This window comes from Tiliqua scincoides, chromosome 3 (assembly GCF_035046505.1).
Source record: "Tiliqua scincoides isolate rTilSci1 chromosome 3, rTilSci1.hap2, whole genome shotgun sequence".
Classification (NCBI taxonomy): domain Eukaryota; kingdom Metazoa; phylum Chordata; class Lepidosauria; order Squamata; family Scincidae; genus Tiliqua; species Tiliqua scincoides.
Window position 1 is genome coordinate 78109894 of NC_089823.1, and position 19558 is coordinate 78129451.

The window sequence follows — 19558 nt, forward strand, 5'->3', positions numbered from 1 at the left end:
AGCATAATGTACAGTTCTGCTTTAACTAAAAGGAATTATTTACACAAGACAATGTCAAAGCAGTTTCCTACCGTTTGGACCACATGCACACAAATCACAGTTTCAGATTTATGCTTGAAAACGGCAATTCTCATTTTAGACACCTGAACGTACAACAATAATCTCTCTAGTATGTTTAATAGGAAACTCAGCATCCAATTAGAGGTTTCCATAAATCCTTCCATAAAGGACTATAAACAGCCATAGAAATAAATTGTGCGAGTTACCAGCAAGGTAGTAAGTATTACTCATTGACAAACACCAGAGCCATCTAAAAAGCTACATGAGGATAACATTCAAACAGTACTGCTTAGAGACCCAGTCTTGAAACGAAACTGATTTTTTTTTAACTGAAAGATATTCACTCACAGATCAGGGGATGTATAGGACAAAAAGAGACTTGTCATATTTATAGAAGATCAAAACAGACATCCTAGGAATGAAATGGACACATTTGACATCCAGGTATCACTAAGTGGGACCATGTTGTTCCATATTTCCCCACAGTGCTTCTCACAGATAAGATCCACTCATTATTTTATGAATTGCTCTAATATCTATTTCCAAATGGGAAAATAGATAAAATAGACACTTCTTGCAACCAAAGTTTTACACTGTTGCAAGAGAAGAGATACTGGGATGAAGTCTGCTACACTAGGCTTAACAAAAAAACTAATCGCATTTATCATAACTTTACAGGACCATATATACCAGATGACAAACTTCCCCTCCATCCGTGCTAGTGAACAGTTAACAGCACAATCCTAACTGGGTTGGCATGGCCTCCCCCCCACACTGCACATATGCCCTAAGTAGTGCAGGGGTGGGATGGGAGAGGGTAGCAGAAGGATGGTTTGGAGGTGGGGAGTGTTTTGGGGCAGGGAAGGATCAGGACCGTGAGGGGGTGGGATCGGCTGCAGTGGTGCATGCAGCACCCTTATCCGTTTCCAGGCCAGGCAGCCCTACACTGGCTTCCTGGATTTGTGCCAGCTATATAACTAGTGCAAATTGAGAAGCCCCATAAGGATGGCTGGGGTTTTACTCAGGATAAGGGAAAAAATATCCCCTATCCCAAGGAGACCACCAGCTACCTCCTAAGCTGCACAGGATGCAGTGCAGGCCATGTGGCCTGGCTGTGCCAGTGTAGCTTAGGACCGGGCTGTTAGTATCACCCAAAGCACTTTCTGCTTTCCAGGTTTATTTTATGAGGAGAAAATAGAAAAAATACTAGGAAAGCACAACAATTATGTCATGAAGAATGGATTAGATTGTAAGTCTAGTAAATTAAAATGTATTGTTCTGACACCACTGTCCTCTTGTAATTTATACCAGCTTTATTATGGGGCAACTACATTTTTTCAATTGTCTTTTTCCTGAGTTATAAGTAATTCTAAGCAGGAGAAATATTATTAGGCCCTACATATAGTAAATTATAAATTCACTTCATAAAAGTAATATTTTTTAATAATAATTAGAAAACATTCAGAAGTTTCAATTTCCACATAAATACTCTTATGGGAGTTAAAGGGGGAAAAATTAAGTTTCATCAGATAACCTCTTCTTTCCATATTCAAACATCAATATTACAGTTTTTATTAAATCCTAAAAACAAATGAAGGTGCCACAGCCTCTCTTACATTTAAATACAATATTTTACTTTCCGTTTAGTACAATTTCAAACAAAGTGCAAGGAACATACATAGGCCTAAAATCATATACCATGATTTACAGTGCTGTGTCATGCCCAGTTTGGCTTGCCACTTGCAACTCATGCTGTGGCTCTTTGGTCACCCATGTACTGAGTGGAACAGCATCTGCTTTAACATTTGTTATGGGTCAATTTTTCTGTATGAAGGAATGCAAGCAATACTAGGATTCTGCCACCATAATTCAGATGCCTATCTCCCATTAACCCCAATGGGGAAAGCTAAGCACACATTTAGGGGAAAGATATGATTTTATGGTTTCATATATTTCAGCCATTACCTCCAAGAAAAAGAAATCTAGAACAAAGTCTGAGAATCACTGTTGTATTTTGCTTGTTATCAATATCACTGCATGAAACAGCTGAGCAAAATTCATGTTGTTACAGTCACATGGATCCACATTCAATTCCCTTTTATTAGAATAATACTGCACTTTATATCACAAATGTATAAAAATATGGCAGATAGTGTCATAACAATACTTTTCTTTTAAATGAGTATATTATATAAAAGACAATTATATACCATGTATATATATATATTCATATATACATTTATGTATATAATAAAATACTCCTGATGCAATATGTTACTTTAGTTTTTATAGAAACTACTGTAGCAGTTGCACTGCATCACAATGTTTCAAACAGCTCAAAATAACTTTACATTGTAACTTAAGATATGATTATAACAATACAATATTAGATCAGAAATAAATATTACAAATCCTATCAAATATGGAATTTTAAAAAACAAAATAAAGACATACAACTGAACTTGAAACCCTTATTTGGGATACAAATGTATCACAGAAACCCCACTTAAAAAATTAAATCTAGGCAGCAAAAAATTTCATAAGGGCATAGGTCTAAAGACATTTCTTTTAACTCCCAAAAGTGCCTATACAGTATTCAGACAAAGATGTGCACTAAACTGGAATGCAGAATGAGAGAAAACGGCAATAAAGTTCATTCTCCCTGAAGTGCACATTCTACAGTCATGAGATTTGATGAATGGCAATTAATAAAGTTCATTTCACTGTATGAGCTATTCACATGGTACTGAATAGTAGTTCCACGTATTCAATATTGCACACCTTTATAAAGCTGAGAATACAGTCACTACCACAATTCACCAGCACCACCATACCCCTAGGTAAATCCCTGCATAGCATTTCCGGGAGTATTATTACAAGGCTGTCTCTTTTAAGTCATTCAGGTTTGGCATTCGAGATCGGTTTGTTCGGTTATACGTATGCCCATTCTGCCCACTCTTAGAAGGCATTTGATCAGAGTATGCTGTCCCATCACTGGCACTCCTGTTCACTGGGGAAACATGCCAACTTGGTTCCATCTGGCCCGGGATCTGGAGCGTTCTACTTTTTGACTGGGACTCTTGTCGTATGTTGCTGCTGCTACTTGTGGAAGCTTGACTTATAGGGTGAATCCGGACTTCAGAAAAAGTTTTAGTTGGCTGACTTGGTAAGGGTTGGAATCGGGGTTCAGAAGGAATAGAATGATTTGAAGAACAGGAAAGGTGTAACAGCTTGCGGAGGGATTTTAAAGGCTGGCTCTGAAAAACAGAACAAGAAAATGCCTTTAGGCCCACTTTCTAATGTCTTTGCAATACAAAAATATTTTAGATTGCTTTCATTTTTAAAAATTGATATTCCTTTTAAAATCCATTCTATGTTTTCTCTTTATACCCCAATATATTCTATCATGTTCTAGAGAACATGAAGTACACAGATTTGATTTTGAGTAGGAACATACAGCATTCCTTCAGTGAAAACCACATACTATAAAATATTCCAAATCTTGATAGAATCCTCCCCCCATACTTCCCTTCCAGTCTTGAGTTTTATTTCTCAGGCCTACCTTACCTTGAAGCAGATCCAATGAACTTAGTGAGACTTCTGATTAGACTTGCATAGGACTGGGATGTTAAATTATGTTTGTTTTACATAATTTGTTATTCAATTAATTGGTGGCGTTTTAAAAATGTTTGTTTTAATAGTTCTTTTGATAAGTCAACAATTTAAATAAAGCTTTTAAAAACACAACCCTACAAAGATTTCCTCCCAAAAACTTACATTTATTTAAAAAAATATTGACCATCTTTCATTAGAGCTATCAGAGTCTATTCATACGCAAGAGTCTATACAATTCAGGGGCAGGGAACCATTTACTTATTTATTTTGCACCAGCAGCAGCAACAATGTTCAGATAGGCTTATGTGGTAGAGGGTGATATTTGAGGCACTCAGACCCCAAACATAAACCATGCTGAATTCTTCTGTGTTTTTCAGAAATAAGACAGAGCTGAATCCTTCGAATCTGGAGAAGTAGCTAAAGATAGCTATAGTTATAATTTCTTAATATGAAAAAGTACAGGGTACTCTGGATCAGTGTTTCCTATCAGTGCTTGCTGTTCCACAGACCCCTTCTGTGGGTCTGTGACTGTGAAGGGGTCTGTGACCCCTTCTGTGCATCTGAATGGTGCTGTGACTGTTGTGATGCCATCCCTGGACAGTCAGTGAAGATGCGCAGAGCTCGGTTTGGAGGTGTAGTCACTGACAGTGCTCTGGATTGTAACCTGGCAGCCCTATCTATTATTCACTGCAGGATGAACCACCTGCCAGACACCTTTATGTTCCCAAAACAAAGTTGTTGCTCTACTTACATGAGTTTGGATTTCTGTCATTTTGTCAGAATGCCAATCCTTCTGCCTACTGGATGGATGATTAGATGAATGAATAGCTTTCTGTAATGCCAAAAGATCCTGACTATCACTTCCAGGCATCTACAACACAGAAAAATACTGGTGTTAACAAGATGTTAAAAACAACAGATGCTTTACTGCCCCGTTCTGTCTGCCTCCCTGATCAAAGCAATGCAGGTGAAGCCCATTATTTCAATGCTCTTATAAGTTTCCATATTAATAACCATATTTGTAGATGCCATGCAAATTTGTTATAACCTCCACCCTTAGGCATTCACATGCTGTTAGTCAAGTCACTGTAAAGAGAGAGAGAGCAGTTAACTAAGTGCATTGCTGTGTTCCAACCTTATTTCAAATAGCATTCCATACTGCTGTTAAGATCATGAACCACTTCCACAAAAACCAGGTTTTATACACGAAGAGATCAAAATATGAATTTAGAGGGTTCTCAGACTATTGGTGTTGTATCATCTGTACAAGGAAGCCATTTATTCTCTGCTAACATAAAATGAAGAAAGGTGTAACCTAAATACAAGAGGCTTCTAATTATAAAAGTAGTTCGGCAATGCAACAAGTTAGTTGCCAGGAGAAATTACAGTTGAATTTATCAGCTTTGTGCTTTAGGTATTAGTGGCCTTGTTTGACAGAAAAGAAGAGGGACATGGTTAACTAGATAGCTCTTTCTTAACAAATGAAGTTTAGGATTAAAAGTCTGTTAAGCCATTAACTGTAAGGGACTTGCGGCACAATTCTAATGGTCTACTCAGAAGTAAGTCCTATTTTGTCCAATGGAGCTTACACTCAGAAAAGTGTGGTTAGGATTGCAGCCTTAGCCTTTATTTTCCCAAATGAAAGTAATAAGATAGTTGATCACTATAAAACTGGAGAAAATAAATGCCTTTTTTAATGAATTAAACGTTATTGTAAGCTGCCTTGGGTCCTCTGGGGAGAAAGGTGGGGTATGCATGTATGTATGTATGTATGTATGTATAAATAAATAAATAAATAGGATTTTGTTTTTGCAAGGAAATCTTATCATTTAGTTAATTAAAGCAGAAAGCAATATAAGCCAAATTGTTGCTAATAATAAAATTTACAATACTAATAGAAAGGATACATCCTTCTTTCGATACAGAAGTTGCATCTAATGATTTACAACAACTGCTCCTAATCCTAAAAAAAAACAACTGCCCCCCCCCCCTTTTTTGGTATTTCAAAAAAAAGTAAGCAAACCAGCCTTGAATTTGTGGAACTAGCTCAAGGTGCTTAACTTGCATGAATAGATTGTGACACCATGAAAAGAAAATACATGCTATTGTGGTCAGTAAAATAGATTTACTGGAGTGTTTCTTTTATTCAGTGCTACCATTCTTAAAAGTTAATACCATAGGTAGAGGGACTACAGGAATCTTTTTCAAAGAAGAGCTATGCTTTAAGTGATTCTTTGAATTAAAAAGAGGAAAGAGAGATTTCTTGATGCTTGGATTCTCCGCCTTGGTGGATTCTGTCTGTAATATAAGATACAAAAACTAATTGTGTACATAACTCCATTATTCAGGAGAACGACCCTTGTCTCTTATCTGCACATATATTAACATTTTAATACATTAGCCATTTGTCATGCTGAATCTACATAACTGTGAAAAGATAAGATGCGTAGCTCTGTTAAATGAGAAAATGCTTATGGAAAAATATAAACCTACAGCCCACTTAATTTCAAGAATATGCATGACAGGTATGCATGCATTTAATAAGCTTTAATATGATATATTTTACTGGGCTTTTGGATCAAACATATGAAGTGTGACCACAGTTTTTAGCAGAACTGTAATAAAATACTTGTGTGTGAGGTTACTTTCATACAGTGCAGGGTTATATGATCTTAAACAAAAATGATATTCATTCCAGATGCAGCAAGTTGTGAGACTAATTGAAAAAAAGGTTTATCTGCATGCAAAGTACCGACTGACATGTTTTAGATATTTATTTATTCATTTAAAATGATTATCAAATCATAAAAATAGGAAAACCATTCATCAACGTGTCTGCTTGCATTTATCTTACAGCTGCCATAGATAGCAATCTTAGAAGAGATTATATTAGTCAGCATAATAGCACATATGTGAATCCAAACATATTGCCAGAACCTAACTATAATATCTCCAGCACAGCGGTTCCCAAACCTTTTAGCACTGGGACCACTTTTAAAATGACACTCTATCTGGACCCACCAGGCTTTACTAGACTTTTACTTTACCAGTTGCTCAAGCCTCTGTTTTTATCTTTTTTACTATGGTGGGGGGAAACTGCCTTCTGGGGCAATTATTAAGATCCATATACATCAGATCAGGACCATTCTGGTAGCCTTGCTGGCCTTCAAGTAAGAGCCAAAGCACATCTGCCTACTCGCAAGTAAACGTGCATGTGCAGCTCATTTTCACTTTCCATAGGGTTCAGTACATTTCCTTCAGCTATCTGCTTGTCAGTTTCAGTTTCATGACCCACCAATGATCAGGATGCAACGCACTGGTGGGTCCTGATCCAGTTTGGGAAACATTGCTCTACCAGCATAGACTTGGATCCAAAGACTTGTCCAAGGATATGGGCATGCTCAGTAGAATCTTGCACTTCTTCCTTTGGAGAGGTACATACCCAAGCTGCACTACAAATGGATTTTCAAACTTTTCTCACTTTCAAAAGAGGTTTACCTTGCTAGTATGTGGAGGCTGCTGTTGAAGAAACATAAAGCCAAATGTCCTTTGGCTGTGTCAGGAAGGTTTAAACAACATGACTCAGAAAAATAGATTTACTAATTGGAATTCTCAATACCACCCTACCACCAGAATACCACCTGAATACCTTAGAAGAAAACATACTGATCTACATTGGGAAAGTCTAAAACGGGGTGCCCAAACCCCAGCCCTGGGGTCACATGCAGCCCTCAAGGCCTTTCAATGTGGCCCTCGGGGAGCCCCCAGTCTCCAATGAGCCTCTGGCCCTCCAGAGATTTGTTAGAGCCCGCACTGGCCCGATGCAACTGCTCTCAGCATGAGGGCCACTGTTTGACCTCTTGTGTGAGCTGTGGGATGAGGGCTTCCTCCACTGCTTGCTGTTTCACGTCTGTGATGCAGTAGCGGCAGCAAAGGAAAGGCCAGTCTTGCTTTGTACAAGACCTTTTATAGGCCTTGAGCTATTGCAAGACCTTCATTCATTCATATAAGTTCATCTTTAATATATTCATTTATGTAAACTTACGTAAATTTATTCAAATTTTAAATGTAAATTAATTCTTTTTTTCCCCAGCCCCCGACACAGCATCAGAGAGATGATATGGCCCTCCCACCAAAAACTTTGGTCATCCCTGGTCTAGAATAAAGGAGTTCGTTTTAAGTATTTGTATAGCTTGAAAATCTAGTAAGATCTAGCTAAAGGAAATCTTTACTATAGTGTTGCATCCAGGATACAGAACTAAGGGTCCAATCCAATGGTGTGTCCAGTGCTGGCAATGAGCACCAGCACAGGGTGTTGTAAACGTTCCATAAAGCACATTTATGGCATCCTTTGAGGAGGGAGTGCTGGGTTTATGCCAGTCGGCGCTGGGCCCTGTGCTGGACGGAGGATGCCATGGGAGTATCCAGAAGTAAGTCACACTGCTTGGCTTGTGATGTGGGTTTTCGGGGCAGAGGGAGGAACTGGCCTGGGAAGGGTGTGGGACGAGCAAAGCCCACTTTCACCGGATCCTATCCTCCGTTTCTGGCTAAAAAGCCCAACATGGAGGTTCTCAAGTCTGCACCGGCAAAATAGCTGGCACAGACTTGAGAAGACCCTTGTGGGGCCTGGGGCTTTCTGGGGGGAAGGGGATGAAAGTCCCCTTCACCCGTGGAGATCTCCAGTGGCCTTGGCCTTGGCCACTGCATCCAGCAATCACCATTTTGGTGCCACTGCATCCAGCAGTCCTGCTGAGGATAGAACTGGGCTGCCCATTGGTAAATACAGTGGTGTGTTGCTTAGTGACAGGGATGCGGATCAGCACCCCGTTGTTACACAAGGTTTGACACTATACGAAGCCTCCAAAGATGAGGGGAAGCTGTGCTCCCCTTGCCTCCAGGGGCTTTTCTGAGTCTTGCAGAGGCAGTGCATTCTGCAAGGCTCAGAATGCCCAAATCGTGGGAGAGATGCAACTTCTGGTTTCACTGAGTCACGCACTGACTCTGTGAGGTTCAGAAGAGCCTCCACAGGCAAGGAGACTTGGGGATATGTGCGCAGGGACAGGTGGCAGTGTCGCATATGCGGCCCATCACTGGTGGGAGCATCATAAAGCAGCGCTCAGTGGTACTGTAATACCATGAAATTATACAAAGAATTTGAAAATCATTAACCTCAATCCTTAACTGATAGTCTCTTGCAGAAAAGGGGGAGAGAGAGTTGACAACTACAGTTCAAAGGCAATTTTTTGAACCCTAGGAACAAGCAATCATTCCTCATCTATTAAGAAATGCCCCTGCATTTGAAAATGCCTCATGTTCTACAACTTTTAGTTAAACAGCTTAGTGTGCTCTGGTAAATGAGCCAACAGGTGGATACAGAAAACTGTGCAGCAAGATGCTATTAATTCTTTTGTCACAATGTTATGACAACAATGTTATCAGCAGGAGGAAGGATAGGATTGGGCCCCAATCCATTATCCAGCAATAAATTTCTTTCAGTATCCAAACTGCCCACATAAAGGTTCTGGGATGAGTTAGATTCTCAACTCTGTTAACTAACTCTGGTTTGGAGTTCTACTGAACTTGTGTTTTTGTAACACAGCCTCTAGTTCAATTGTTTTAATGCTAAATTGTTTGTATATTTTCTATTTTGTAATCTGACTTGTGGAAATGGACAATATGCACACCTAACATAATTAAACAATGAAAAAATCATTTTTAGAGGTCATCTTCATCTGCTTAAAAAAAAAGATAGTCCAATATGGCACTTTCACAAGAAGTTCCATTTGTCTCATGAGGAGGAGAAAAAGGACAATAAGTGAAGAACCACCATTGCCTGTACTGTTGCCTCTGAAAAAACTTGCGACTGTGCCCCTCCCCCCCACAGTGGCCATGTGGCACCAACTGCCTTGTGAGGAGAAAGAGAAGAAGTGGGGAAGGGAGTTTATGTTTTTTATTATTGTATTGTACAGTTTAAATGATGTGAGCCATCTTTGGCTTCTAAGAACTACAATGGATGCACTCAAATCTGTCTTGCATGTTATTGAGATTTGAGATGTGTTATGGTGCAACTCTCATGAAGCATTAAGAATACATAGGCAATAGTGTTACGGTTAGTCATACTATAAACAGAATATTTTCATAGACATAATCCGTCACATATTTTGGATACTAGATATGAAAAGTTATATGAACTAGGCCAAGAACACCAAAAGCATGAAACAAGCTATCTGAGCCAAGGGGATCTTTAGGTTTGGTTTTCTTAAACAGCAGAGCTCACTTTGCATGCCACATGCCAAACTGTTTCTGAAGCTAAAAGGAGCAGACAGGAATCAGCTGTAAAAGGGGGAAAGTCAACATTTCTGCTTGACTGCTGCAACTTACATGAGCCTAAGTAGCCATTTAAGAATGGATAAACCTCCAATTGGAAAAGTGGACAGTTTACTTGATAAATTAAGCAATAAAAATAAAGAGAAGGCAGAATATGCAATGTAATAAAAATACAATTATAGTTCAAAATAATAGAAAAACATACACATTTTTAAGAAACAAAGTTACTTACAGACTGAGATTTCTTTTTTTTCTTTTTTATTGCCCTGAAAAAACCCTGCTTTTCTTTTTCCTTCAGCTGTTCAGAATGAGCATTTTCAGAACTTTTCCTTAACACGGGGGGGGGGGGGGGAGAGGAAAAAAAGGAATTTCAACTTAATATATGAAACATGTATATACATATATGTGCATGCATGATCTTCTGCAGCAGCCAGGACAGAGGTCCTACATATGGGACTACAGCCATATTCAAGTCAAATTCATACTTGAGTTATCCATTAGGAGAACTAGTACATTTTCAGGGGGACATATCAGAATCTACAGCAGGTTCTGAAAGGTACCTTCAACGTACCATGCTTTAGCCAAATATCCTAAGCAGGTTGAGGATACTGGCCCAGGAAATTCATTCAAACTACATGGATTATGTTGTTTAGAAATCATCACTTGGGCAGATCTGGCCCGTTGAATACAATAAACTCATACTATATCTAAAGGCTTAACACATTGGGAGAAGACTTACAATAAACCTTCCTGCCCCACCTGCAGATTTCAGAAGTTGTCTACAAGGGGCTGAAGTTTCCCAGAAATCTTGCACCCAAAAACTTACATCGCATGAACTTAGCCAAAAAAAATTTCCTTAATGTTCTGGCTCTTTCCAAAATGTACTGGTCTGGTGCAGATGTCTTGATCAAACCATGGTTTGACTGCTTCAAACAAAATTTGGGCTCATGTGCTTCCTCCTTCCTCCACCAGCAGGCTCCAAATTCTTTCACTTCGTGTTTCATATAAGTAACAGTTGTGCTGCAAATCAAGCAAACTAGGATTATACCCAATTGGGTGTTTTGGAGGGAAACTATGGTTTCTAGAATAACCATACTTTGCCCAATCCAGATGTCACAAAGTATAGTTACCATGTAACAGGAAGTGAAGGAGGAAATCTGAGCAGGGAAAAAGAAAAGCATGAGCCTCAATCCCACTCACAATTTATAATCCAGGCCAGTGCCTCATCCCCTATGGTTTATTTAGATTCCTAGCAAACTTGTTTTATTTGTTTTAGATACTATGGCCCCCCAAAATTCAATAACGCAGTTGAAACTGCTATACAGTTACATGGGCTGGACTTCCTAGTATTTATTTTAAGGAAACAGTAACCAAATTGAAATCTTAGCAATAACAAAAAATGCAATTCAGATTTGTATTTACTTCTTAAATTGAGCATTTACATACCAAGATTAGCACCTAGACTGGACAAGCAATATACAAAAGGGGAAAGGAAGGTCAAAAAGAATGGGGACCAAGAAATCTTTAAATTTGGCCAAAGAAGGTTGTTGAAAACTTGGCTGAGGTAAGTTTCACCAGAATCAAACAGTCTTGAAAGGGTTGTGAGGGAAAAGTTTAAAGGAAAAGAAATAAAAAAGGCCGAAGGGATAAAGCATAGATTAACTAGAAGTGAAGGAAAGTGAGCATGAAAAGAATATGTGGGATCATTCAAAGCAAGAGGGCAGAGAGACATAATGATGAAAGAGATGGAAGATTATGTGATCAATGGGATATACTGTGAGGGATAAAAAAATAAAGAGTTTAGCATGACTGATGAGGGCAAAGGAAATAGTACAGGACAGAGATAGTAGGAGAGATACAAAGAACACTTTTTACAATAGCTTCCTCTCTGGAAACACCTTCCACATGTTTCTGATTCATCCTGCTCAGAGTAAGCAACAAGCTCAATCTTACAGTTATTTTAAATATATGTAGCAATTTTATACTCTGGTTTTATTCCCTTTAGGATAAATATTCTTTTGCAGTGTCAACTACCTTAATGTATTGTAGTGCTTCAAGTAGTTAAGATGCTATATAACTACCTTGCTATATCAGACGAAGCCCCATATATTCCAGTAGCCTGCTTCTAACAGAGGCTGGCCAGATGCCTTGGAGTACTCAATAGGGCAGCGATTTTCAACTACTGTGCCATGACACATTGGTGTGCCACAAATAGTCTGTAGGGATGCCATGGAAGTTTGGGAGAGGTCATATATTAGTAGGGCCATTGGGGGATGTAAACCCCCAGTGACAAGTGTAGCGTGCCTTGTACACTGTCAAAAAACAGTTGGTGTGCCTTGACAATTTCAGCACTTTGTCAGTGTGCCATAAGATGAAAAAAAGTTTGAAAATCACTGCAATAAGGCATGAAATGGTTTGTCCCCAGTACCTAATACTCCTAATGCCTCTGTATCAGTAGTCAATTGGGGTTAAAAAGTGTTGATAAGCCAATTTTCCACTAACTTATCGAACTTGCATGACGCGCGCGTGGCCTCTGGGAACCAAGTGCCTCGGGAACAAAGTGCCAAGAATGTGTTTACCATCTGTGCAAGTTCAGCAGCAGGGCGAGGAAGCCAGGGCCCCAGATACTGCTCTTCACTTCCCTTGAGAAGAGGAGCAGCAAACCAGTGTAAGGTTTTTAAGTACCCCTAAACAAAAACAAAAGAACTACGCAGTCAGGCAGCCAGCAGCAGGGTGGGGGCTATCCAGTGTTTTATGTCGAGCATCACATGTATGACTATATGCCTCTGGGTTTGTCATTGGTGCACGGAGCTCCAGGGACTCAGGAAATGCATCTGCTCCCTTGAAGCCTTGGTTGCCAACCTGGAACAGCAGAGGCAGGCAGAGAAGGACCATGGGGAGACTTCTGGGGACGATCAGGCTTCGTCCCAACCTCAGGGGTGCAGCTCCTCAGTTGCCCGGGTGGGAAGTCTCGAGGCTGGAGGACATCATCCTGGAGCGAAGGAAAACAATCCCCTAAGGGGTCCCCTTCTTCCGGGGATGGACCCATATCCAAACACACTGAGGATACTCCTCGGCGGAAGGGGGGTCAGAGGCTTTTTGTAGTGGGGGATACAATTATTAGAAACAGAGAGGGGGGTTTGCGATGGATGTTAGGATCACATGATGACTTGCCTGCCTGGTGCATAGGCTGCAGACGTCTAGACAAGCTGGTAGATGGTGCTGGGGAGGAGGTAGAGGTTGTGGTGCATGTCGGCACCAATGACGTGGGCAAGTGTAGCCGGGAAGTCCTGGAGGCCAAATTTAGGCTATTGGGTAGGAAGTTGAAAGCCAGGACCCCAAAGGTAGCATTCTCAGAAGTGCTACCTGTTCTACATGCAGGACCAGCTAGGCAGGCGGAGATCAGGGGTCTCAATGCGTCGATGAGACGGTGGTGTGGGGGAAGAGTGGTTTAGATTCGTTAGGCACTGGGGAACTTTTTGGGACAAGTGGGGCCTATACAAGAAGGACGGGCTTCATGTGAACCACAATGGAATCAGACTGCTGGTGCATAATATTAAAAAGGTGGCAGAGCAGCTTTTAAACTGAGCCCTGGGGGAAAGCCAACAGCAGCTGCGGGACATCCGGTTCGGGACTTCTTATCCCGATGGGATGAGGACGGGGAGGATAGAGAACAACAAGGTAAAGAGAGAGTAGGAGAAGAAATTGGGGATGGTAGCATGATGGGATGCGATAGACAGTTTGGCACAATGAGAGGTTGCAGGGATAAAGGAGCTAATAAGCATTCCATTTTCAATGCTTTTATGCAAATGCCAGAAGTCTCCAAGAGAAGATGGGAGAACTGTAATGTCTGGTGACTAGAGAAAACTTTGAGATAGTAGGCATAATGGAAACCTGGTGGAATGCGGAGAATCAGTGGGATACCGCAATCCCGGGCTATAAACTCTACAGGAGGGACAGGGAGGGACGTGTTGGAAGTGGGGTGGCCGTTTATGTTAAGGAAGGGATAGAATCCAGCAAAGTAGAGATTGAAGGTGGGTCCGACTCCATAGAATCTCTATGGGTTAAATTACCAGGCCTGAGGAGTGATGTAATACTGGGGGCATACTATCGTCCTCCAGACAAGAAAACGGAAGGGGACCTTGAAATGAAGAAACAGATCAGGGAGGTGACAAGGAGGGACAGGGTTGTAATCATGGGGGACTTCAATTATCCTCATATTGACTGGGTCAATTTGTGTTCTGATCACGAAAAGGAGACCGGATTCCTTGACATGCTAAATGACTGTGCCTTAGAGCAGCTAGTCATGGAGCCCACTAGAGGACAGGTGACTCTGGATTTAATATTGTGCGGTACTCAGGATCTGGTTAGAGATGTCAATGTTACTGAGCCATTGGGGAATAGTGATCATGCTACGATCCATTTCGACATGCACATCGGGGGAAGAATACCGGGCAAATCTCTCACAAAAACCCTTGGCTTCCAACGAGCAGACTTCCCTCAAATGAAGAGGCTGGTTAGAAGGAGGTTGAAAGGGAAGGTAAAAGAGTCCAATCTCTCCAGAGTGCATGGAGGCTGCTTAAAACAACAGTAATAGAGGCCAGGCGGAAGCATATACCGCAAAGGAAGAAGGGCTCGACTAAGTCCAGGAAGGTGCCCGCATGGCTAACCAGCCAAGTTAGAGGCCATAAAGGGCAAGGAAGCTTCCTTCCGTAAATGGAAGTCTTGCCCTAATGAGGAGAATAAAAAGGAACATAAACTGTGGCAAAAGAAATGTAAGAAGGTGATACGGGAGGCCAAGCGAGACTATGAGGAATGCATGGCCAGCAGCATTAACGGGAATAATAAAAGCTTCTTCAAATATGTTAGAAGCAGGAAACCCGCCAGAGAAGCCATTGGCCCTCTGGATGGTGAGGGAGGGAAAGGGGAGATAAAAGGAGACTTAGAGAAGGCAGAGAAATTAAATGAGTTCTTTGCATCTGTCTTCACGGCAGAAGACCTCGGGCAGATACTGCTGCCCGAACGGCCCCTCCTGACCAAGGAATTAAGTCAGATAGAGGATAAACGAGAAGATGCTTCAGACCTAATTGAAAAATTAAATATCAATAAGTCACTGGGCCCTGATGGCATCCACCCAAGAGTTATTAAGGAATTGAAGAATGAAGTTGCTGATCTCTTGACTAAAATATGCAACTTTTCCCTCAAAACGGCCACAGTGCCAGAGGACTGGAGGATAGCAAATGTCACACTGATCTTTAAAAGGGAAGGAGAGGAGACCCGGGAAACTATAGAAAGGTCAGCCTAACATCTATTCCAGGTAAGATGGTGGAATGCTTCTTCAAAGATAGAATCTCAAAACACATAGACAAACAAGCCTTGCTGAGGGAGAATCAGCAAGGCTTCTGTACGGGTGAGTCTTGCCTCACAAACCTTTTAGAATTCTTTGAAAAGGTCAATAGGCATGTGGATGTGGGAGAACTCGTGGACATTATATATCTGGACTTTCAGAAGGCGTCTGACACGGTCCCTCACCAAAGGCTACTGAGAAAACTCCACAGCCAGGGAATTAGAGGGCAGGTCCTCACATGGATTGGGAACTGGTTGAAGACCAGGAAACAGAGAATGGGTTTCAACGGGCAACTTTCACAATAGAGAGAGGTGAAAAGCAGTGTGCCCCAAGGATCTGTCCTGGGACTGGTGCTTTTCAACCTGTTCATAAATGACCTGGAGGCAGGATTGAGGAGGCTAGGTTTGCAGACGGCACCAAGTTTTTCTGAGTGATAAAGACCCGAAGCGATTGTGAGGAGCTCCAGCAGGAACTCTCCAAACTGGCAGAATGGGTAGCAAAATGGCAGACGCGTTTCAATGTAAGTGTAAACTCATACACATTGGGGCAAAAATTCAAAACTTCACATATAGGCTAATGGGTTCTGAGCTGTCTGTGGTGATGGCATTTGGCCTACATGCCTTTAAAAGGGGATTGGACAAGTTTCTGGAGGAGATATTCATTATGGGAAATGGGCTATGTCAGAATGCCAGATGCAAGGGAGGGCACCAGGATGCAGGTCTCTTGTTGTCTTGTGTGCTCCCTGAGGCATCTGGTGGGCCACTTTGAGATACAGGAAGCTGGACTAGATGGGCCTATGGCCTGATCCGGTGGGGCTTTTCTTATGTTCCCATGTGAACTAGAAGTCACCGCTACAGATCATAGTAGTGAATTCTATAAAGTAGTATATTAACTCTGTGAAGGGGATTCCTTTTCTACTGAACCTAGTACCAGTGAACAAAACTAGGTGACCAAGTTCTAATGTTATGACTGAGGAAAAAAGTTATCAATCCAGTTCTCTCTATATGCACGTTAAAAATATTTATTTTAAGATTGTAAATGCTACATGGAAAGCTGCACCTTGATCATCACTTTGGAACAGCTTTTGCTCCAAGATTCTACAAACAGAATTGATGGCCTTAAAAGCTATTTCTTCAACCTAGCCACCCACACAACACACATTCATCACATAGCGACAGCATACTAATAGAATAGCATGCAAAATGAGGTATTTTTAAAGCAATTCTTTTAACTGCATTTGTCATGGTATCCACCCAATGCTATTTCAAAATCACACAAGAGCATTAAAACTACATATACCCTATAATATAAAGTCCACACTAGGTTTTCCTGTTGTATGAAACCAATGGTTAAAAATATAATTAACCATTGGCAATGAGGAGAAAAAATACTTGCCTAGTAGCAACAGACTGAAATCCTTCAGAGGTGAAGAAAAATCAGCAGAAGTTGTTTGCCCACAAGCTTCAATTGGGGCAATTATAACAGAGGATCTGATCCTATAGGTCAGGAAGTCACTAGTCACTCCTGACTTCCTGACCTAGGATTCACACTGGGAAAAATCTAAGGTGAATTATCGCAGACACTGACCTATAAGTCGATCCCACAGATAAGTCAAGGGCAGTTTTTGAGTCAAAAATCATGGAATTTTCTATGACCCTCGGATAAGTTGGGGGTTAAATGTAGGGGGTGTCTGACTATAGTTTTGTCTGATTTTACCCAAGGCCTGATCCTAAAAAATAATCTACCACTAATTGTTACCTAAGAATTGTAGTCTCTAATTTATTAAAAACATAGTAAAAGATCATAAGATAAATTTTTATTCTTTTTAAATTCTTGTCTTCACCACTTTTTTGTAAACACTATCAGGGTAAGTGCACTGTAAACAAGATACCAGTAGAACAGTGGTTCTCAACCTGGTATTCTTGTACTCCCGGGGACACTCAACAGGACCTTTAGGGGTACTTGAAAAAGAATGGAATAATGGCAGAAAAAGGCAGGTCCAGAAAAAGGCATGCTCCAGAACGCCTTGCACGCACCAGCAAGGCAGGAAGGGAGGTAGCTAGTTGGCTGTGAAAGCCCCACCAAAAGCTAGTTTTTGGTCATCAATTCATGTATGAACCAGTGATTGAAACATAATATGAAAAGTGATCAATCACCTAGAATTTCTCAGCACACTTCTGGTGCAAAACAGTGCAAAGGCAGAGTCTTCTGTTCTTCAAACAGATGAAAAGAGAAAATATGTGAATACATGAAGTCTGAGAGGAGATGAGGGCTTGTATTATTATAAACATTTTGCTAATATGAAGGGTACAATTTATGGAAATGGGCTGCCAAGGGATATGCAAGTGAAAAAGGTTGGGAACCACTGCAGGAGAACCATTATCAAATCCACCTTTAAGGTGTCTGGTATGTTAAGCCAGAAGCTCTACATACAACCCATCACTGGAAGTGTACAATTCAATTCACAGCAGAAAGAAACAGCTGCATATATTTGCGACCTTTTTACTCAGAAGTAGACCCACTGCTTTCCATGGGTGTTATTCTTAAATAATAGTGCACTGAATTGTAGCCTGTGACTTTATTTCAAATGGAAGGAGAATCCCATTCTGGTGTTGAAAAAAAGAGACCTCTGCCAAATGTATGCATGCATTTGCAAAAAGGAACCAGGTTGCAGGAGAATAAAAGGTTAACTTTGGCTGGAATTTCCCAGGAAAGTTACTATAGAAACTAACGCAAGAAAGGAAACTTTTCAGAGTTGAAAGGCTCTGCTCTCTGATTGACCTGGAGACGAGGTGATAATTGGAGCTTGATTACTTGGCAAAAATTTTACTACTATTATCGAGTATCATACGGTAGATATGAATAAGCACTTGAACCTTCCATTTGAAAAAAGTTAAACCATTTATTCTGGAAACTATGAAGAATTCAATCCTTAGGGCGCTTTCCAGCACTGGCATAGCGGTGCCAATGGGACGTGTGCTGCATCCTGCAGTTGGGTGTCACTCACGGAGGCCTCCCCAAAGAAAGGGAATGTTTGTTCCCTTAGTTATGTGTCCCTCAGAACTGCATTGCCCTTATGACAGTGCTGGAAAGCACTGTCATAAGGGGTCAGGATTGCGCCCTTAGTCTGAGGCAACCTATTTAAGATGATAGGAATATTGGTGGCAGATGCAAAAACTAAATTTGTAAGAAATTAGGAGGCTAACACCCGTGTTATCATATGAACACCGTTCCCATCATCTCCACTGTTTGCACAATATCCAGTGAAGTCACCAACTTACCAGGGATCAAAAGCCGTTTGTCTCTTGGAGTGGCTTGTTACACTACTGCTCTCTGCTGGTAATGCAGGGATTCTGTTTGAGGCACCATTGTCTAAAAATGTTCCTTCCGGGCGTGGAGATGGGACTGTAATAAGAAATACCAAGCTCTGATGTGTCCATCTTCACTTCAACATCTACTTTCATAACACATTTCTCTTTACTAAACTATAACTATATGAAACATGACATGCTATCAGTGGTGAGAAATGAACATAAAAAGAACCCAGATCTTAGCATGTGAGTAACATAATTAACATGGAATCATGTTTCAAACTCATGAGTACTTTTAAGACTCTTCCAGCATAACTCTCTCAGGCAATTTCAAATTTAACCTCAAGCTGTCAAGCTGTACCATAACATACATGAATAAAAATGTTCTCCATTTCAACAGAAAACAGAAGGCAAGTTTACTTCTGAAAGTAGGATTTTACTCATAAAATAAAATAAATGATAAAAAGTTTGAAAGATTCATATCTGGGACCACCATCATCTGGACGGTGATCCATCCTCGATGGTCCCATTTGGTGCGAGGCAGAAAGGCATGTGACAAGGGAAAGTAGTTCACCAAAGTAGCTCTTGTCTATCACATTGCTAAGTGACAGATCCAGTAGATTTGGGATTTTCCTGGGGGGTGGAATTTTCCAGGGGGGGGAACAACAACAACAGGGAATGCATAGTTCCTTGCATTAATTTAATTGCATTAAATTGCATAATTACTTGCATTAAACAATTTGATGAGCTTTCAATCTTGTTCCAATTAACTACAGAATTTTGATGAATAAAGTAACTAATTAACTGATTATGGAGTAACTGTATGAATGGAAGTGAAAGGCAAGATCAGATGAGAGCTGAGAAGAAGCGAAAGGACAGACCATATTAGAAAGTTTGA

General features: G+C 40.7%; 1 protein-coding gene across 1 annotated transcript in view; it reads right to left on the minus strand.

Moving 5' to 3' along the window:
- Positions 1-2535: 2535 nt before the first annotated feature.
- The window catches only part of CDKL5 (cyclin dependent kinase like 5), a 104397-nt gene continuing 87374 nt past the window's right edge, over positions 2536-19558 (minus strand). Inside the window, exons 14-18 of the mRNA XM_066620591.1 lie at positions 18631-18754; positions 10235-10331; positions 5851-5973; positions 4427-4546; positions 2536-3317 (exon numbers count right to left, since the gene is read on the minus strand). Coding sequence (XP_066476688.1) covers positions 2934-3317; positions 4427-4546; positions 5851-5973; positions 10235-10331; positions 18631-18754 — 848 coding nt within the window. The 3' untranslated portion in view covers positions 2536-2933. The remainder of the gene's footprint in view (positions 3318-4426; positions 4547-5850; positions 5974-10234; positions 10332-18630; positions 18755-19558) is intronic.